We start from the raw sequence: 21,860 nt of genomic DNA, 5'->3' as shown, positions 1-21,860 counted from the left end.
ATTTAATTTTAGCATATAACAGTTACTGAAGTCAACAAGGAGAAAAAAGGAAATTAGGAAGTTATTGGAAAACGGTAAAAGAAGTTGAGAGGTCAAGCACCTGCGATCCCGCCAAAGAAGGAGGGTCTCAAATGGGAGGCTAACCAAAGAGATGGAAATTGTAATAGAAGTATGCGCGGAGAGATTTTTCAGGATCATGTATGTTTGAAAAAATCAAATAAGCTAATTCAAGAAAGGTCTCATTGCCGTTTAAGTTAAAATAAATAGATAAGTAAATACATAAACAAAGGGCACGCATTAAGCAGCGAGAACTGTTCTTCTTGTCTCTCTTTACCCCCTTGAGAGAGACGAGAAGAGACCAAAGAAGAATTAAGAAGATACATATCTTGTTGTTTTTGTGCATCATCATATATCGACCTTCACTTATATATACATAGGCACACATTTGTAGTAAAAGAGGAAAGATTCTGTTGGGAGATAAAGGAAGTAGAAAGAGTAGAGATGTGGATGCACAGAAATAATTCAGGTGAGAAGAAGGAAGCAAAGAGTTGTGGACTGACGGCAGTGGCAATAGACAGAGATAAAGGCAGCCAAAATGCTATCAAATGGGCAATTGATAACATCTTGACAAAGGGCCAAACACTTGTTCTCATCCATGTCAAAATCAGATCAGCTTCACTTTCTCCCTCGCCGTCGCTTATTAGCCCGAGTAAGCCTTCCTGATACCAGCATTCCTTTTGTTTGTTTTGTCTCCTCAAATGAAGTCATAAGTTGCAGGACAAAGAAATTTGATTATGTATCTCTTGGTGCAGGGATGAACCAAATCTGTGATGTAAGTGGTGACGGTTCTCTAGTATGTAAAGACCCTGATCCCCAGACTAGGGAGATCTTCCTGCCTTTCCGTTGCTTTTGTACCCGAAAAGATGTTAGTTTTCTTCCGTAGCTTCCTTCAAAATCCAACCATCTCTTTCTCTTTCAAGTGTTATTTTGACAAAGCAAATTTGACAGATACAATGCAAAGATGTGGTGTTAGAAGACACAGACGTAGCAAAAGCATTAATTGAATACGTTTCTCAGACAGCAATTGAGACTTTGGTTGTTGGTGCCTCCAACAACAAAGGCTTCCTCAGGTAACCCGCCCCCCACTTTCCCATTTTAACTCTTGCTAAAGCCACAAGCACCATTTTTATCCATAATTATTACACATCATCTTCTTTAACTAAGGTTGTGAATAATTTTCTCCGTTAAAGTTCCCTGGAAAATTTCATAACCTTCAAAAGTTTGCCCACAGAAGATTCAAGACAACAGATGTTCCTGGGAATGTTTCAAAAGGGGCACCGGATTTTTGTACGGTGTATGTGATATCAAAAGGGAAGATATCATCAATGCGATCAGCCTCTCGTCCTGCCCCTGCAGTTTCCCCACTACGTAATCAAATTATAATTAGACCTCCTCAACCGGAGAGACCTGCTCCCCAGCCTCCTCCCATAAGAGGTTAGATACTACATTTTTCATGCCATCACTGTAAGAGGCAAACATTTTCCAAACATCAAAATATAATCCTCATCACCTGCAGTTCCAACTCCAACGGAAAGGCCACAAATGGAGCCACCGCGTAAATCCAATGATGACGCAGAGTTCTTCAGGTAATTTAATTGCCATCTTATATTACAGACAGACATAGGTTAGGTAGATCAAAGAGTCTAACAATGATGAGCTTAGCTGTTTAATTAATTCAATCTATCAATCAATCGTTTGAGTTACAGGTCGCCTTTTACTAGGAAACAGTTCAATGGCAAACAGGGTGGTGAACAACGCGCAGCACCCCCACATGATACAGATATATCGTTTGTGAGCTCTGGGAGGCCAAGTATTGACCGCATATTCCCAGCGTTCTTTGACAACATTGAAAATTCAGCAAACCGCACACCACCACGGCTCTCAAATTTGTCAGACATGGAAAGCAACAATAGTTTTGAGTCTATGCAGATTGGACGGAGGTCACTGGATATTGGCTCGCCAAGTGGATTCTCGTCAGCATCAGGGGAAAATGACAGATCATCTTCTGCATCTCAGGGATTGGTTAGCACTTCTAAAATTTTTCGTTTTCAGAAAGCAAGCTGAAACTTTTGAGTAATTTGCAGCTGACGATACAATTCACTTTCTTTTGGGATAACACAGGATGATGTGGAAGCTGAAATGAGGAGGCTAAGGCTGGAACTCAAACAAACAATGGAAATGTACAGTACTGCCTGTAAAGAAGCGCTCACTGCAAAGCAAAAGGTATAAAACAAATAAACGAAGTAACTTTTGTTCCATGTCTAATGTTTTCAATGCTATCTGTCACATGGGAAATGCAGGCTGAGGCAATGTTTGTTTATTGCAGGCGACAGAGCTCCAACGCTGGAAACTAGAAGAACAGCAGAGATTAGAAGAGGCAAGACTGGCTGAGGAAGCAGCAATGGCCATTGCAGAAAAGGAGAAAGTCAAGTCAAGGGCAGCCATTGAAGCAGCAGAAGCAGCTCAGAGAATTGCAGAGCTGGAATCACAAAAAAGAATCAGTGCAGAAATGAAAGCACTTAAAGAAGCAGAAGAGAAGAAAAAGGCACTTGATGCTTTGGCAAATTCAGATGTCAGGTACAGGAAGTACTCAATTGAGGAGATCGAAGCTGCAACCGAATTCTTCACAGATACTCGCAAGATTGGAGAAGGAGGTTATGGTCCGGTATACAAATGTTACTTGGACCATACTCCTGTAGCTATTAAGGTCTTGCGTCCAGATGCTGCTCAGGGAAGATCACAGTTTCAGCAAGAAGTACGTGCGTTTAGTTGACAGCTAAGATTTCGCATTTGACAGCCCAAGCTAAGCTATATATTTACACGATGGTGATTTTGTTTGTTTCAGGTTGAGATACTGAGCTGCATAAGACACCCGAACATGGTTCTACTACTGGGAGCTTGTCCAGAGTATGGATGCTTGGTGTATGAGTTCATGGCCAACGGAAGCTTAGAAGATCGTCTTATGAGGCGTGGACAATCCCCACCCCTCTCTTGGCAACTTAGGTTCAAAATTGCAGCTGAAATAGGGACTGCATTGCTGTTCCTTCACCAGACTAAACCTGAACCCCTTGTGCATCGCGACCTTAAACCAGCAAACATATTGCTTGATCGCAACTTTGTCAGCAAGATTAGTGATGTTGGGCTGGCAAGGCTAGTCCCACCATCAGTGGCAGACAATGTAACGCAGTATCGAATGACGTCTACAGCTGGAACATTCTGTTATATTGATCCTGAGTATCAACAAACAGGCATGCTTGGTATTAAGTCTGATGTGTATTCACTTGGAATCATGTTTCTACAGATAATAACAGGAAAACCACCAATGGGGTTGACTCATCATGTAGAAAGGGCTATTGAGAAGGGGACTTTTGAAGAGATGCTTGATCCAACAGTCCCTGACTGGCCAGTTGAAGATGCATTGTCATTTGCTCAACTTGCACTCAAGTGTGCTGAGTTGAGGCGCAAGGACAGACCTGATCTTGGCAAAGTTGTGTTAGCAGAACTTAACAGACTCAGAGCACTTGCTGAAGAGACTGTGAATCCACCCTTGTTTGTTGGCGGCCAATCTCCCAACCACAGTCAAGTTTCTCTACAGCTAGTAAGTTCCCTACTTAAAACGATTGTATTTGTCAAGTAGTAGCTTTTTGTTTTCCCCCCTCCCCATGGTTGGTTTAATTTTAGTTGGCATGATTTCTATGATTAACATTGATGACCTTTTTTCTTTTCAATTCTTTTTTCAGGAATCGATGACGAGTAATCCTAACCTTCCGCAGTCTGACGCTAGCTCAAAAAACCTTTCGGTGACTTAGAAGAAAATTTACTGATACAAAGCGAGAAGAAAGTTGCAATTTTTGTAGATAACAAAAAGTTAGGTCCAGCAGAGAGAGGTTTTGCTGTCAGAACTTGTACAGAGTGTTGAGTATCAACATGGGTTCTCCTATTGAGATTCTTCTGCTCGCTTAATATTTTTTTCTTTTCTTCCATTTCCAAATTAGGTCAACAATACCAATTTTGTAATTGCCATCTTATGCGACAAATAAGATGACTACGCATGCTTAGGAAGAGGGCAAGTAATTGGAGAACTCGTACTTATTGACTATTCACATTGCCTCCACTTTATCGGTCATATTAGTATTCGAAAAATATAGATCAAAATATATGTTTTACATTTATAAGAAAATGTAAGAAATATATATGTACCAATAAAATGGAAATAAATTACAACAAAATTGATTATCGCAATAATTGTACAAATCTAAAAAATTTCCCCAGATACCCAAATGCAATTGCTGGTAGATATTCTTCTCCAGTCAATCTATGAATCTGGCTGTGGCAGGGGGTTGCGTCGCCATGAACAATTGTTCATCTATAATAAGCAAAAATCATCAGAAAAGGTATGCTCTCTCCTCTTTACTAACTCTACATGGCCTCCAAAGCTTCCTCACGCTTTGGTTTGCCCTTAGGTCGGCCACACCGTCTTACATCTTTACCCGACAGAAACTCCAACGCCTTCTCAAGAGTGACGTCATTCGGCTTCATGTTCTGCTTTCATAATTCAAATAATAGAAGGCATTCAAAATGTAACAGAGAATTGTAAAGCTTATTATTATTAAGGAAATTATCTACCGTCCACTCGTTTTTTTTTAATTTTTTTAAAAATACACTATTTTTTTTTTTGCTGGAATCCACCCGAAGTTACATTTTTTTTTTTTCCACTTCCGTTTGGAAACCGTTAAGAAAATTAACGAAATATTATTTAAATGACTTTTTTACCCTCAAATGTAAAAGATAAATTATCCACCGACCACTTAAAAAATTTTTTTTTTTCAAAAATACATGATTTTTAATTTTTTTTTTTTGGACTAAACCCCACTTGAAGTTATATTATTTTGCACCTATCAACCACTGTGTCATTGTAAAATGATAATTTTACCCTTATAATATCAGCAAAGTTCTTACGGTGTTATAGCGAGAGTGGACCAATGAAAAAATGTTAACTTCAGGTGGAGTGCTGCCAAAAAAAAAAAAAAAATTTGCGTATTTTTGAAAAAATTAGAAAAATGGGTGATCAGTGGATAATTTTCTTTATTATTATTTTCTTTAAATTTTACCTTGGGAACAGAGGCAATAGTGCGCCGATGTCGAACAGAAAATCCAGCCCTCGCAAGCCTTAACATTATGGGTTGACCATCCTTTGGGTGGTTCCCCTGAGACAGATACCATATATTAAGATCAAGAACGAGTCTAAAAACGCAACCATATATATCATTTTTATCGATTGAGAATATACCAGATTCACAGGGTAACGCAGCAACTCCAAAGCATCTTCGAGAGTAATTGAGTCCACATCCTTAATCTGGAAAAGAATATTTTATTCAGGTTTAACCTGATGTTAACCAATTACAGTTAAAAGCATTGAATTATAAAATTTGCACAGCCAAACAGGCAAAACCAAGAGACACTGGTTTCAGACACATAGGCAAGCAAACATCAATACATCATGTGCATGTGAGTTGGCATAGATTGCTAGTTTTGTAAACCAGGAAAAATTGTTGCTTACATGGGAAACAGAAGCCCTTTTAGGCAAATATCCTGTCCTGTCTTCACCAAGCTGTACATAGAATCCATAAGGACCACTTTTAAGAAGAACCTGAAAGAGAAATTACTTCTTCAGTTTTAAGAAATCACCCCTTCCATAAGATTAAAACGACCATGACTTAAAAGCAAAACCTTTTCTTTTGAAGCCGGATGATGACCAATCAATTTTGGCTCGTCCACATTAGTGTTCCTTTGAAGAGTATCTTCTTCATCATCGTCACCATATAACGTCTTAGCAATATAACTGTAGGCCAAAAGGACAACCTCAAGTGTTAGCAGCAACCAAAAAAGCATATGATATTTCAACAATGAATCTTTGATAACACTACCATGACAACTTTTTAACAACAAATTAATAATATAGAACTCTGTATACAGTGTGCTTGCACCCTAGTGTAGCCCATATCATTGTATCACAGTGAACACCAAATATGAAGAAAACTATAGCACACAGATAAAAGAATACGCATATCCGCACATACATGCATAGAGTGAGAGAGAAAATCAGCACCAAAATAATCAAAACTGGTTTTGGTGAAAAAACTAATATCGTATTAGTCGATACTTACTTGCATCTTGGATGTTGATTGCATCCTATGAAATAGCCTGCACCAAACCTACTTACTTTGAAAATCAAAGTGCCTTCCCCACAGCTGAAAGGAGTTGAATAAATGATTTAGCCAGAAATCCAAAAGTAAAGACAGTCAAAATAACTCTCGGAAGCAATATAAAAGATAACGATCTAAGCCAGCAATTCTGGACCAAAAGGAACTGAATAAATTGAAAATTGAAAATGCAAGTTTTACATATGAAATAGTAGAGGAAGAAAGATTTGTCTCTAGAGTCTCTTTCAGCTAAAGTACAGAGCATTCAGCAAGATATAGGAAGAAAAGACCATACAAGTGGAGCTTAGCAGAAATTAGGAACACATTGTCAAGGTTTAGTAATGGGTTGCAAGGATCTTTTAAAATAGTTTCTTAGACCAGCCTGAACAACCAAAAAAATATTCTTCGCAATTTCTAATTTTCCAAATTTAGCATTTGAATATCCCTCAATAGAATTGGCAAAAAATGCATACACTGGACAACTCCTGTCTTTATTGGGGAGAGAAGCAAACAAGGAATCCCCAAATGTTTTCTCCAACATCTTCTCCACCTGCAAGCATTTACCAATATTTATAATCTCTGAAATTCTGAAAGGAAAAAGTTCAGTAAAAGAGGACAAGACACTTTCAAGTACAACTTACTATAAAGAATCCAAATTTACCTGATGTATATGGAGAGATTGAGCACAGGTACAATATGAACTGAATCTTGACCAATAATCTACAAGCAGGCCTTTCCATTCAGTCAAGCCAGCAGAAACATTATCAAGCTGAAAGTAAAAGTAATAGACAGAAATCAGTCAACAACCACCATGAGAAAAGAAAGTAGCCCTCAGTTTAAAGGCTGAATAAACTTGGCCAATGGATGTAAATGGGAATGCAAATTACACAGATAACAACAAAACCAGAATATTATCATAAAACAAGGCTACTCCATTGTAAAAATCAGGATGCTAGAGAAGTTGAACAGCCAATAATTTGAAAGTAATTAACTGAAAAATATTATTTGTAAACAGCAGACAAACATTTAATGAATATACCTCAGTCTCCATATCAGCGGTAAAGCTGTAGTCTGTCACCTCTGAGAAATAGTGAGAGAGAAATGCTGACACCTAGAAATCATATAAAAAAATGAATATGTTATATGAATTTATCCGGCTACAAAGGCACTAAGTAAAATATGAGATGAGGATTTCATATAGAGATTGTTGGTCTACAAAAATAAAACAACCGCGAATGGTAATCTATGGAGTAGTTAAGACTGCTATGAAGGGAAAAACCAATTTTTTTTTGGATATATAGATTAAATGACTGTCTCCATGAACAAACATAAAACTAAAAAGCCTTTAGCAAGGACGAAATCTATGTCCTGCCCTCCACTCCTCCAAGACCCTTTAAGCTAACCAGAACAATTGGCCCTACACTGCTGTTTGACAAGATCAACAAACATTGCTACAATGCCTCTTGAAATAGAAACTAGATTCTCGAAAGTGTTGGAAGATTTTCTTTGAAGGCAAACTGCTTCAAGAGTGATCTTCGCATTGAAGGTCTGAGACTCAAAAATGTCTACATTGTCTTTTGCACTAATGGCATTGATAAACTACATCAAATATGCAGCTATTCCATGCATTAACACAAGCAAGTTAAAATAATAGTGAATCTAAACATAGCATACATCCATGCAAACATCTACCATAAGGTCTTCTTTAGGGGCATTTTAACATATAAGGATGAAGTTAAATTGCCAATTCAATCCAAGGAAGTTAAAATAATAGTGAATCTAAACATACCATTCGGCCACGAAATTCAGGATACAATATGCGGCTTTTCACTGTTACATAATTTCTGTCCTACAGCCACAAAACAAAAGATGTCAGGATATACTGCCATGTCAAAGAAAAAACTGGAATATTGATGTGACCAAAAGAATTACCACAAACTCAAATAAAAACACATAATTTGGCCGCAAAACCTTAAAGTATCAAAATTATTAATTGGGAAATTATCACTGCACCACCTCTTTTTTGCCTTATGTTCATCCAACCACCAAAAAATTCTAACATGTTCTCTGCACCACTTTTTTTTTTTTAATTTGTATCAACTAGCCACTTTTTAACTAACACCGTTAAATAATTTAAATGAAATGACAATTTTACCCCCAAATAAATTAAAAGACCATTTTATTTTACAAAAACTTTGAAAAATAAGAAAATTATAATTATAAAAATACCCCTAAATTTAATAAAAAATAAATCCCAAATAAAGGTGCTCAGTTGATTTTTATTTAATTTAGATTTTGCAAAAATTTTAATAATTATTTTTATTAAAAAATTATAATTTTGCAAAAATTTTAATAAAAATGACTGAATTTATTAAGTAAAAATTATAATTTTGCAAAATTTTATTAAAATAACTGAATTTATTTATAAAAAAATAAATCCCAAAATTTCAATAATTTAGGAGGTTTTTATTAAATCCCAAAATTTTGTAATTATTTTTATAATTATAAATTTTATTTAGATTTTTATTAAAAATAAAAATTCTAATTTTGGGATTTATTTTTTATTAAACCTAGGGTTATTTTTATAATTATAATTTTCTTATTTTTCAAAGTTTTTGTAAAATAAAATGGTCTTTTAATTTATTTAGGGGTAAAATTGTCATTTCATTTAAATTATTTAACGGTGTTAGTTAAAAAGTGGCTAGTTGATACAAATTTAAAAAAAAAGGTGGTGCAGAGAACATGTTAGAATTTTTTTGTGGTTAGATGAACATAAGACAAAAAAGAGGTGGTGCAGTGATAATTTCCCTTATTAAATATTGTTTTGAACCAAAAGGCAAAATCAACTTATTTGGCACACAAAAGCAAGCCTGAGCAATTAATGAACAGCCCAGTTCATTTACAGCCCTAAAATAATACCCACATACCTACAAATAAAAGTTACTATGACTAGTAAGTCATATTACTGTGAGTACTGATGTTCATCAATATGGAAATACAGAATCAATATCTGATCAATTTTACACCATTGTTTACCTGTAAAACTTTCAATGTGGATGCATAAGTTGAAGGTCTACCAATCCCAAGTTCTTCGAGCTTTTTAACCTGTAAAATGCAACAATAGGACAACTGAGAAAAAGGACAAAAGGGACGTAGTACAGAAGCGTCTAAACTTATCTCTCTCCTCCCTGTTTCAGGCAAACAAGACACTTATACAAGCATGTGCACAAATGACAATGGATGATTCCGCCAGTCATATGATTAAAAACTGGAAACCTATGAGATATAAGTTCTTCAACAATTTTTACGTTCTTCCACAGAAGTGTTATGTGCTCTCTTACAGAAATTCGACTGACACAGATGAGAAGTCAAAAATTTCACAAGATCCATTTAATTGCAGGAGTACTTCTGCAATCAAGAGTGAATTGAAATTTTACATGCTTGGGCCATTGAGGTAATTAGCTGCCATTGAGGTAATTAGCTAAGAGTTTTAACATTTAAAAACTCAACTAGTTCTATTAAATTCTATCTACAAACTCTTCTTTTTTTTTTTGTAATTTTAACTTTTTCAAAAGCATGAATCTGAACTTATCATAATGAAAAATTCATTTAAGGCACCTTATGCACAGAAAAATATAAGTTACTTGTGATAAAGACAAAAACATTAATGTACCAATGAACCCTCTGAATAGCGTGCTGGAGGCTGGGTATGATGCTGCTTAAGTTCCACTTCTCCAAGATACAGTGGATCCCCTGTCTACACACCAATTAGAAATTAGAGACATTCAATATGAGAACCAAGAGCATTTATGAAACTGAAAAATAAGAGCAGTAAATTGTATGATTCAAGAAAGGTTTGTTAAGATAAAATAATAATATCTCTAAGTATTACCAAGTAAAAGAGGAGAAAGAAAAACGACATATGCAAAAGCACTCAGTTAGGAGGTGGTACATTCAACCAAAGTGTACGGGCAGTAAAGGATATCATGAAAGTTAATGCATCAAAATGAAGTCAAAATATAAGCTATTTCAAGGGATGTAAATAATATATATATACACCAACATACATACATATGTACACAAAATTGGTACCTTCAATGAATTGAGAAATGCAAAGGCTTCATGCTGATCATTTTCTTCATTCTCCTTATATCTGATTGCTCCAGCATCAACATCCTAGATAACAACCTTAAATTAAACAAGCATAAACACAAGCACACAGACAAGATAGAGACGTCTCATGCAATCATGCACAAACTGCCAAATTAATCTAGATCATCAAAATGGTAACTACAATTCAACTGGCAATGTTAAAAGTGATGCCTTTGTACATCCTCAAAAAGACAAAAACTGATAAAAGAGTACAAATTAGGAAAATGTCCACCAAAAAAAAATAATAATAATAACGATATATGACTTCTTTTTCACGTTATTTTTTATTTTTCCGTGTTAGAAGTGATATAGTATTGTAAAATCAAAATTCTTGCCAAATATATAAACCCTTGATACATCAGTATTCAAGAGTCTCTAAGGCTCATTTGTTATTTCTTTTAACCAAAGGTTACCAGGGGAATATCACAAACTTACAAGATTTTAATTCAAGAAAAAAAAGTAAGCATAGATATTTCTTGTTTCTTCTTCAGAATATCAATATAACTTCTCTAACATCACTATACAATCAACATGAAATATCCCCAATACGTGTGTTTGTGGGTAAGAACAGAGAATGAGGGTGTTAAAGCGCATCAACACTACACTTTTGAAAAGCATGCAAACAAGAATCCCCTATCCCAGAGGCTATCTTCTTGTTCTTCTACATTTTTCCACTAAGAAACAAGAAAAACAATTCAGTAAGCTATCGTCTTACAAAGCTATTTTGAATTTGAATAAGATATAAAAAGAATAACAATAGGAAATGGTTGTAATATTCACTACTATGTGTGATTCAAACTGAAGAAGAAAATATCAAGTTAGAGGACAAATAGCAGCTGCACAAACAAAGTGGGCACACCGAATTAACACAAAATTACTGACTTCAGAGCATATATTATCATCTAAAGAGAGCACATCAACCCCTTTAGTCAAAATACTACGTGACGCAAGGTGACACAATCCTGGGAATGGAATGTAGATTATACCTTGTAAGCTGCTTGGAATCCAAGAAACTCGACTCTAGAGCAAGAAGACCGGAAAACAATGGACTCATCAGCATTGCCAATGTCCACTTGTATCTGCTTGATACAAAGATTGTTAGTGATTGAAGGAGTGACTGCAATGATAAATCACATAGTGTACAAACAAGAAAATAAATTACAAATAACTAAAACATTAGAAAATAAGAGCATATAATATTCACAAATGGTAGTGCCGATATATGTGACTACCAAAATATAAAATAATAGAAACAAAATCATAAGTCCAAATGTGCAATCCAATTAAAACAAAAACTAATGATAAGGAATTTCCATATTAGAACACCAAGTAGAAGATATTCATGCCTAAGAGCATGGTTTTATTGGATTTGCCTAATAAAAAAGAAAAAAAGAAAAGAGCATTGCCATTTGATTGATCCCAAATTTCCAACAAGCGATAGTAATTATACAAGGCTGCTTTTCTGGTTGAATTTTTTCTCACCTATTTGAATATGACTACTAGTACCTAGCAATACTGCAAAAATTTACATTCTAACCTGCCCAACTGTAGCGGGTTGCATTTGACATGCCATTGTCCGGGACCAAATAAGTGAATATAACTTCAAACAATCTTCATCAAGTAATCCAGAGAGCATTGCTGAAAGCCAATTAGAAAAGAGAAAGGAAAAAAAAAGGATATCTTTAGTGTCATCAATTTGCTGTTGGAGTTCACTCAAGAAGCAGAACAAAAAAATTTAATTGCAAATTAACGAAAAATAGACTAGAAAGAAAGTTCCATGTAAGGTGTCAGGTAGCTCTCAAGGGCTATTTATTCACCAGGTAACCTCCGAATATCAGTGGGTCTAATAGCTTCATGGGCCTCTTGAGCATTCTTCACCTTCTTAAAATATTTGCGAGGACCTTCCTCTGGGGCATGATGTGACCCATGCCTGCAGAGAATAAGTAGTGTTTTCAGATAAAAGAAATAAAAGAAGAAGAAACTGTTGTAGAAAGAACCACAAAATTGCAGTTCTGCAAAATACAGCTAATCGTGAGAAAATTAGACAAATAACTATGCCTTGATGATGCGTTACACATCACCTAAAGAATAATTAATGGGGCAAAACTGCCATATAATTGAAGAAATATATACATTCTGCTGCACAAGCACATAATATGAAAAAGAAGAACAAAAAGAGGTGAGCGTTTACAGATATTACCTTTCAAATATCAAGGAGCGTATTTCTTTAGCAGCCTCATCAGAGATCTGAAAGAAAAACCAAAAATTGAAGTATTTGAAATCCAAGAACAATAATTTACAATTACTGATGTTGGCTTCAACAAAACCAAGAAAAATTCTAGCAGCCCAAAAATTTCTTTATTTTGAAAATTTGGAGAAGAAAATTGTTCCCTCTCTTCCTGAATCATTTGTCTATTTCCATTTATATATCCTTCCATGGTTCAGCCAAATTGGCAAATCCTTATGTTAAAGTTCTTTATTTTCCCTCACATCAGTCAATTCCTGATTTTAGGGTACATATAAACTCATAATACCTGCATAAACTCACTCCCCTTTATGGACCGATTAATTCTGAAAGTTAAAATAAAGTGAATAAATGATGAAGAATAAGAAAAACAACAAACTCAAAAAGGTGAAAAGACAAGATATCTTTCGATATGGATGAGTCAAACAAAGAAAGTCCCCCATATATATATATATATTTTTTAAAAACAAAAGGATAACTATTTTCAGATCTTGGAAAATGAGAACAACGTTATCTGCATAAAGACTGAGAAAAGCAGTAATGGCTACTTTTTTTAAAAAAAGGGAAAAGAACAACATAATCTGCATAAAGACGGAGAAAAGCAGTAATGGCTACTTTTAAAAGAAGTGAAAAGGAAAAAAAGGGTTACAATAAAGACTTTGCAGTCAATGAGCTCAACAGATGAAAAAATGAATCAAGAAACATTTACACATTCAGACTCCAAGATGATAAATAAAGTCACCTACAGAGATACTTACATGTAGTCCATCTGTTCTCATGTATGTTATCAGACCTGCTGCCGTCCCATCTGGTAACTGAACCCCCTCATAAAGTTTTTGTGCAAGCTGTGTTCATATAATAATACAAGTGCAACATTAAGGCAAAAGGAAGTACTGAATGTATGAAAGTATATAGAGCAAAACCAAAAAAGCTTCAACAGAAATTTAGAACTTAAAGAAACTAGTTATACTACAAGGTCCAGCTAGGCTAAACTAGAACAGAATGGGAGAAACTAGGGAGGAATTTTGCTCGAGTATACTACAAAGCATGTCCTTAAGCCGTCAACTGAAGCCAAAATCAGAAGAAAAATGGACGACTCACATTTGAGAAAAGTAATATTAAACAACTTGCTTAGAGAAGCAATCAAAGAACCGACAAGACAATGAAAATGAGAAAAAAAATAAAAAGAAAGATGAGAATGGCAATTTAAAATTACTAATATATAATACACATCATGGAAGCTGTGACTGAGACACAGACACAACTGACACTTTGAATTCTGCAGGATAACCATTATGAATTTTTTTTTTTAAAAAAAAACTAGCAAGTAGAAATTCATTAAATCACCCAAACCTTCATAGTGTATGTTGCTGAAAAATTCAATTTGTTAGCAGCATCTTGCTGAAGGGTTGATGTTATATACGGTGTGGGATTTTTCCGTACCATGCTTCTTTTATAGTTTTTGATCACTTGAAAATTCGCTGAATTAATTTTCTGTTCAATATCCTTTGCCTCTGTATGAGAACCAATTGAGAGCTGATTTAACCTTTTGGATTGAAAATGGGTCAAGTGTGCTGGAAAAGAAAAGGTATCCAAAGAATGTGATTCTTTTTTGTCCAACACAGCCTCAACAGTCCAATACTCCTGTGGTTTGAATTCATCAATCTCCATCTCTCTGTCACATATAAGAGACAGGGCGGCAGATTGGACTCGTCCAGCAGACTGGCAACCTGGCAATTTCCTCCATAATAATGGTGAGATGTTAAATCCAATCAAATAATCAAGAGCCCTCCGGGCAAGGTAAGCTTGAACCAAGTTTGCATCAATTTCTCTTGCAGCTTGCAGAGCAACTTTGATTGAAGCCTCAGTTATTTCATGAAAAACAACCCTTGCTACAGTAATATTTTCATGTAAAGCATCCTGTTGTTGCAGCATCTCAACAATGTGCCACGCAATTGCCTCTCCTTCGCGATCAGGATCTGATGCAAGAATAAGATTTTCTGCTCTGAGGTCCAAGGCAAGCAGAATGAAAGAATTCAGAAAATGGCAAACAGAACTAAATGAAAGAATGGGCAACCTAAACAGATAAAGACAAAAGTGTAAACACACTACATTAGCGAACCTTAATCGGAAATGAGAGTAACCATATAAAATATCAACAAAAGATAATTCTTACCATTATAAAAGGAACACCACGCAGAATCAAATAATTTTTTTTTTTTAATCCCCAGTAAACTCTACAGTCCCATAGAAGCACCACTTTAATTAACTAGAAATAACAGAAGGGATGGTAAACCATACCCACTCAGAGCAACCTTGATGCTTTTAAGATGTGTCCAAGCAGCAGATGGAACCTCCCACACCATACTGAAATCATCATCCGGCCGCACAGATCCGGACCTTGCTGCCAAGTCCCTCACATGCCCATAGCTGGGTAAGACTTCATACATATCACCAAGGTATCCCTGAATAACCTTTGCCTTTGTAACTGACTCGACCACCACAACAGATTTCCCACTTGGAGGATATAGCGGATTCTGTGTATTTTGTCCCCGAGGAACTATAACCATCTCTTCCGATGTTTGTCTCTGCAGGGATGCCTTAGTTGCCTTTGCAGATTTCTTCTTTCTACCACAGTTTCCACTGTTCTTCTTGGACTGCTGTTTTGTCAAAGCAGAACTAGCTAGCGGTTGCTCAAGTGTGTTCCCTGGTGAAGTCTTCTGAAAAAGCTACAATGTTTACCCCCAAACCAACAAAAAGAAAAAAAAAAAAGAAAGTAAAAGAAAATATATCCTGATTTCCCTAGAAAAATATGGACTGCTAACCTCTGAAGTCAGGTCTGCACATTGCTCACTTTTGCACTTCGAACTCTTAGCTTGAGAGACACTTTTACAACTTTTTCCCACAGAAGCCTGTTCTGAAGCAACAGTAGCAGAAAGTTGTTCCTTCTTTTTCTTGCTTCTTGACTGCTGCTGTTGTCTCGCACGAGGTTTAGAGTTTTGTTTAGTGTTGCTAACAGATGATCCCAGTTTTGCTCCCTCCACTCCATCTCCGACCAGCTGTTCACTTGTTGAATTCACCGCATTAACGTCCTCAGAGGCTGAGATACTGCTCCTAGTAGCATTACTCTTACCTCGAGCAGACACTGCATTATTCCGCTTCCTATGTTTATTGAACCAGCTCTTGCCTCTGCCGCTGCCGCTTCTTGCATCACTAACACCTATTTTCTCAATTCCAATTTTTCCCCTTGATAGTTGAGAAAAGCACCTCTTAGAAAATGGTTCGCAATTAAGTGAACTAAATCTGATACCATTATCCAAAGGCATATAACAGAAACTACTTCTAGGTTTTAAGTGGGAATGGATACTAAGAGCACCTTTTGAACAATCACTACGGCCACTAAAAAGAAAAAAATCGCATGCAACCTTTGGATAGCTAATTGTGATAGCAGAAGTAACCCTGCCCTTTCTGAATCTGAGGCCAGAGCCAATCAGCGGATACGGTGGTAGTTGAATGACCTGGTGATTCCAAAATGCCCTGTGCTGCAACTGTAAATATATAATAAACACAATAATAAGATTATATGTGTGGGTTAATAATGTTGTATCAGTACCATTTAAGGGGATAGGTAGAAATAAAATTAGAGATAATACAACGTCGTATTGAGAAACAGGGAATTATAATTAATACGAATAGAAACGAAAAAAATGGTATGAACGAACGTACGGTGGCCATGAAAGGGCGGAGGACCACAGCTGAACGAGTTGAACTTGAAGTAGGTAAAGTTGAGGTTGTGGTTGCAGTCGCTAATGGTAATGAAAATAAGCTCCTCCTCATCGCCAATCTCATTTCACTGGCTTATCATCTTTTTCACTTTCAAAATAAGAAAAAGGTTTAATAGAGGAGAAGAATCAGCATGGACTTGTAATGCCAATCGACGAGGGTTTTAGGGCAGGGTTTTTGCATTGGGTTTAAATTTAATCAACCGTCGAGTGTTCGGGTCCATTCGCCCCAAACGAATGAAAATGGCCCAACTATTTCAACTCCACCACACAACATCACTCACTCTTTTCATAGAGTGTGTCTTGGAATGGCCCATCCTGCGGCTACTAGCTAGCACTGCGACAGCCAACAAAATTTTGACAAGTATAGAAGAATAGTTTCAATTTCATAATCTTTTATTAAAATTTAAATTTTGGTCAAATGCCGACGACAGAGTCCACCATTTAGTTAATGACAAATGTTGGATTGCTTTGTCGTTCGATATCACAATTTCAATTCCTTATTTGAGCTGATTAAGATGTGAGTTCTTACTTACTAAAAAGATTACGAATGAGAATCTCAATTTTATGAGGGGGTGAGAATGGAAATTGAGAATAAATTAAGTTGTGCCACATTAATTTAACATCCTTATAATAATTTTAAATTTGTGCTTATTTATATGATAGACTAAGGGGTAAGGGTAATCATCCCAATTTTTTTCTTTCTTTTTTCTCCAAGCATCAATGAATGGAATGGTGTATAGTAAATTATTTTCGACATACGCCACTGAAAGACTCGTTGTTGTTACTTATTATGCAAGTTATACAACAGCCGAACAATTGTCCAACTACTTCCCTCATGGATGGTATACCACCAATTCTAAAATGAAAAAAAAGTATCACAAAATCAAACCATCATTGTAAAACATTCATATATGATACATCCATTATCTAGATAAACAAAATTGTTGGCACATATTAATAATGTGTGCTAAAAGAACAAACTACTTCTTCGTAAACCAATGTCTATAAACTTCTTCTTCTTTAAGCTATGAAAAATAGTGCAAATAGCAAAAGAAAAACACATAAACAAATCGTCTAGGGGCAATACTAAGGGGGTCATGTGACGTTTTGCGAATATTGTTGAAACCGCAGAAAAGCATGACCACATGCTTCAATCCCACTCCAAATCCACCATGAGGAGGTGCACCATATCTATCTATCGATTCTATCCAGGGATCAATCTCAGCATTAGGTTAACAATTAACTAGATGTTGTTATACATTTATTTCCTATCACCCAAAGATAAACCTAGATGTTTATGCAACATCAAGCTACAAACTGTTTTTCAATTTACTTAAGTAGAAACCAATAATAGTTTCAGAATAACCCCATGCAATCAAATATGACTTAGGAGATCATTTTAGCACAAAATCTCTCCAAACAAATGGGGCCAGATTTGTGACTCAAATTTAAAAAAACAACAAAACACACGAATGTTTTCTATATGGATATATCATATATCATTAAGTCAATGTTATATTCATTTTGAACAGTAAACATAATACTACAAGAAACCTACCTTCTATTTTGTTTTTTTTTTCAATTCTTATACTTCATTTTCTACGTATCAGATTTCCTCTCCTGAAGCAACATGAAATCAAGAAGATATAAATTATGTGGTTTTGATAAAAGCAACTTCCTATATACCATTATCACAACTAAATTTGATTTTCCTACAGACTGAGTTGTGGGATGCATGTGTAATGCACAAATCATCTCAAACTACATAAAGCTGTTGTTCTCAATAGAGCTGGGCAAAATCGGATTCGGATCAGCTTCGGTTCAATCCGATCGGATTTCGGGTTGGTCGGGTTAGGCGAAAATCCATCCGAACTCAACTCGAACTTGTAACCCGATCCGAATATAACTTGTATGCTTAGTAAACACTTTTTTCTAAGAACAGAATACCAAACATAAACTCCCCGAATTTATCTTTTTTAATAGACTAATAAACGTATATTACTGTTTTTACATTTTAAGTAAATGATACCTAAAATGATACCAAATCCAAAATACAACAACTACAAGATACCATTTTCACTTTTATTCTTGTATTACGAAAATACAAATTGAAAAACAACACCGAAGAAGCCCAAAGTATACCAAATTCATAATCTTCATATGATAAATGGGCTAGCAAAAAATCTCCGAAGGAGAAGCTGCATATAGTACAAATAATGATAATATACCAAGTATTCATGGCGCAAGTAAGGCAAAAACTTACATTCCCAACTTGACTCTGGTTTTAGAAAATCCTTTGATTAATAGATGTTCATATATCAATAACCCGGTTGTTCAATTATGTATCTTGATTAACAAGAGATAGCCGTACTCCTTCCTGTACCTTTGAAATAATCAGCAAACAAAAAAAGCGTACAAGAGAAAAAAAAATCAAAAAATATAATACCACTAGCAAAAAGCTCACACAACTAAAATGTAGAGATCATCACTATTTAGTAAATTCATTTTGTAATTGAAACATTTACAATCAACATGGAAAACAAAAAAAGATGAAGCTAGAAGTTACCTTCAAAGCTTTCTTAATCCCAACTTCACTGCTAAAAGGATCTTCAATTGTAATGGGCGTTTTCTTTATTTTGCTAACACAAAATAATCTTTTGATTTGAACTTCTACCTGGAAAAAAGAAAGTCAATAAAACCAAATTATAAAATTGTAAAATTGCATCTCACGACTCTTAAGGAATCTATTGTTAATAGTTACTACAAAACAAACCCACAATACTAATCGAGAGTACTTATTATGTTGCTCTCTTAACTTTCATATTAGGGACAGAGACAACACAGATGACATCAATAATGGACTCCTTGCTTAATGAAGCGACGTATTTGACCATTTGCTTGTTGACAGAGTCATGTCTTACAGTGGTCAAGCATTGAACAATTGAACCTATCCCTCTCACCACCACGAATGCCAACTTGTTTCCCACAGGTCGAGTTCTCTGAACATGGCCTCGAGTCAGCACCTCCTGGTTCTTCAAGGAATCCATCAAAGCTCCCACCTCAGTCCTCTCTTTGCCGTAGAAAGCCTCGCCCCACTTCCCTGCTTTCTAGATTGTTAACAAATTGGAGCTCTTTTAGAAGGACATGTTCGTAGTTGTTGGCAAGTGGACCCTTCCCTTCTCTTCCAAACAAAAAATCTTTCTTCCTTACTCAATCCATCTCCAACACCAGAACAACTATCATCAAAGGCCTCGGTAGGACGCCATAACTATTGCTCCACCACTTCGCTTACTTGCATTAATGTTAGTGTAGAGAATCAAGAGCCTCCCAAAGAAAGAAAAAATGAAAGTGAGGCAACATATTTATTGGTTGTTTTGTGAGGAAACACCAATCCTTCCGCCGATGATGTTAAGGGAATCTTAGGCTCTATTGGAGCTAATTGCTTGGACGATAAGCTTGAACTCCTTATATTTAGAAGTTAATGATAAAAACACAACTAAGCTTATTCTATGCGGGAGCAATTGACCTCAGTGTCTTCTGATGGTGGAGCTGCAGTTGCTGCTGCTCCATTGTCGGTGGTGTAGGCGCTGCTCAAGCTGCTGCTAAGGCCGTGAAAGAAGAGAAATTTGAGGAGAAAGAAGAATCTAATAATGATATGGGCAGTTAGAGAGTTCTTCAACGTTTCCTTCACATCTTTCTTCTCAATTGGGAATTTCAATTAAAGTTAAAAGTTTTTTTTTTTTTTGAGTTATGTAAAAGGATATTTTTATTGGAGCCAAATGGTGTAAATTCTTATATCAGTCGTCTTTATAATATAGATGACATTTGAATGATTTTTTTTTTAAAGTTGGGATATTTTTATCAGAGCCTATATTATGAATGATTATGTCGCATCTTCTATATCAAACAGTTTTTAAGGTATCAAAAGGTAAATATTTATTTTTAAAAATCATAATTTTTATAGTTACTCAAAAAAAATACGATGCAATACAATATAGTATCAAACATAATATAATTAAAAATTAATACAGTACAATGTATTACCAAATACTGTACAATATTAATATAATATAATGCTAATGCAATACAACTTAATGCAATACAGTGTGCCAAAGGCACCTATAATATCTTGCATAACAAAAAATAAATACGTAATATCAATAAAATTTACATTCAATTTATAAATATATTAAGTATGGATTAGAACTATTGCATTTTTATATTTAGTAAAAATCCTTGAAGGGTGCGTTTAACACTCTGCATATATGAGATTGCATTGCATATGTAGTCTTATGTTTGGGTTGTGGTTAGAGATGACCAACAACCAGAACCTCAAAGTAAGGCCCATGAAGGCATGTGGGGCAACACAGTATGGCCCACTATGTATTTTGTGTCGTGCCTAATTTTTTTTACTTGCACATATGCTGACCATAGGCTGTACTTAAGAAAATAAATATGGCAAGTTTTTTTCTTCTAAAAAAACAAAAGATTGTTTTAAAAGGACATGCCAAGCTGTTTACATTTTTTTTTAAGTCCATATACTTTTTTTGGGTCATGTATTTTTAAACAAATTCAATAAAATTCAAAATTCAAAACTCAAGTCCATGTTTAATAGTAATAAACTAATAATAGTAGAGAATGTAATACTAACTACTAAATTAGATCCTGCAGTATTAGAATTTTTTTCCCATTACTTAACAACAACAACAACAATAAATAATTTTTCTTAAGGGTTAACTTAGACTTACATATAGTCATAGATCATAATTTATAATAACATTAGTGTATACATTTATAAAATCATGATATTTATAATTTATTTTTTAAAATCATGATATCATCTATTCATTTAATAAATTATAAAACAATTAGAGTGTTTTTTTAAACTAAGGATTAAATGAATTTACAAAACTTACGCTAGTAAAATATATTAAAAAATTCAATTTCAAGTTATTTATAAAAACATAGCCCCCAAGGGCATGGTTGGGTTGGTAACAACATGAAACTTGTAGCAATTGACCACTCCGTTCAAGTCTTGGGGGAGGTAAGGGAAAAATAAAAATTATTTGGGTTTACCCCATCTCCTTACTTTTTTAAAAAGAAAAAAAAAGTTATTTATAAAAACATAAAATTTTAAGTTTATTTTCATGAAAAAGTTTTACTTTAATATATTTTATCCCACATGCATACTATAGATGACCTATTGGCCACATGCTAACGCACCAATAAAACATACTTATTATGAGTCTTTTCAAGTGTCGTGCTTTAAATTTTCTCTAACTGTACCATACTTTTAAGGCCCACATACTTAAATTTATCGACCTAACCTAACCCGCATGCGTGCCATGCCGTGTCACGTGCCCTACCAAAATGTGCTCATGCTGTGCTATACGGACATGTGCTGTGCCACATGCC

General features: G+C 35.2%; 2 protein-coding genes across 4 annotated transcripts; one reads left to right on the top strand and one right to left on the bottom strand.

The window, feature by feature from the left end:
• The first annotated feature begins 300 nt into the window (after window positions 1-300).
• Window positions 301-4,204, top strand: LOC18056009 (U-box domain-containing protein 52). 2 transcript variants are annotated; one of them, XM_024177406.1, is made up of 10 exons: window positions 301-709; window positions 813-925; window positions 1,009-1,130; window positions 1,295-1,494; window positions 1,577-1,646; window positions 1,767-2,082; window positions 2,182-2,283; window positions 2,387-2,815; window positions 2,906-3,658; window positions 3,801-4,204. In XM_024177406.1, exons 1-10 carry the CDS (start codon window positions 502-504, stop codon window positions 3,867-3,869), a joined length of 2,382 nt encoding a protein of 793 aa, XP_024033174.1. In that variant the 5' UTR covers window positions 301-501; the 3' UTR covers window positions 3,870-4,204. The 2 variants fall into 2 exon arrangements, with proteins under 2 accessions (XP_024033174.1, XP_024033173.1); XM_024177405.1 differs by having other exon boundaries at window positions 1,292-1,494.
• Window positions 4,205-4,280: 76 nt separating this feature from the next.
• LOC18056008 (DNA topoisomerase 1) lies at window positions 4,281-16,655 on the bottom strand. 2 transcript variants are annotated; one of them, XM_024177403.1, is made up of 22 exons: window positions 16,387-16,655; window positions 15,486-16,208; window positions 14,962-15,380; window positions 14,014-14,665; window positions 13,419-13,505; window positions 12,616-12,662; window positions 12,233-12,345; window positions 11,953-12,053; window positions 11,402-11,494; window positions 10,356-10,439; window positions 9,937-10,020; window positions 9,300-9,368; window positions 8,053-8,112; window positions 7,303-7,374; window positions 6,925-7,032; window positions 6,737-6,813; window positions 6,228-6,311; window positions 5,791-5,902; window positions 5,621-5,710; window positions 5,351-5,416; window positions 5,172-5,267; window positions 4,281-4,602 (listed from the first exon to the last, which is right to left on the bottom strand). In XM_024177403.1, exons 1-22 carry the CDS (start codon window positions 16,507-16,509, stop codon window positions 4,480-4,482), a joined length of 3,483 nt encoding a protein of 1,160 aa, XP_024033171.1. In that variant the 5' UTR covers window positions 16,510-16,655; the 3' UTR covers window positions 4,281-4,479. The 2 variants fall into 2 exon arrangements, with proteins under 2 accessions (XP_024033171.1, XP_024033172.1); XM_024177404.1 differs by having other exon boundaries at window positions 15,486-16,202.
• Between the last annotated feature and the right edge of the window lie 5,205 nt (window positions 16,656-21,860).

This window comes from Citrus clementina, unplaced genomic scaffold (genome assembly GCF_000493195.1).
Source record: "Citrus clementina cultivar Clemenules unplaced genomic scaffold, Citrus_clementina_v1.0 scaffold_1, whole genome shotgun sequence".
Classification (NCBI taxonomy): domain Eukaryota; kingdom Viridiplantae; phylum Streptophyta; class Magnoliopsida; order Sapindales; family Rutaceae; genus Citrus; species Citrus x clementina.
This window is presented reverse-complemented; position numbering and strand designations above follow the sequence as displayed.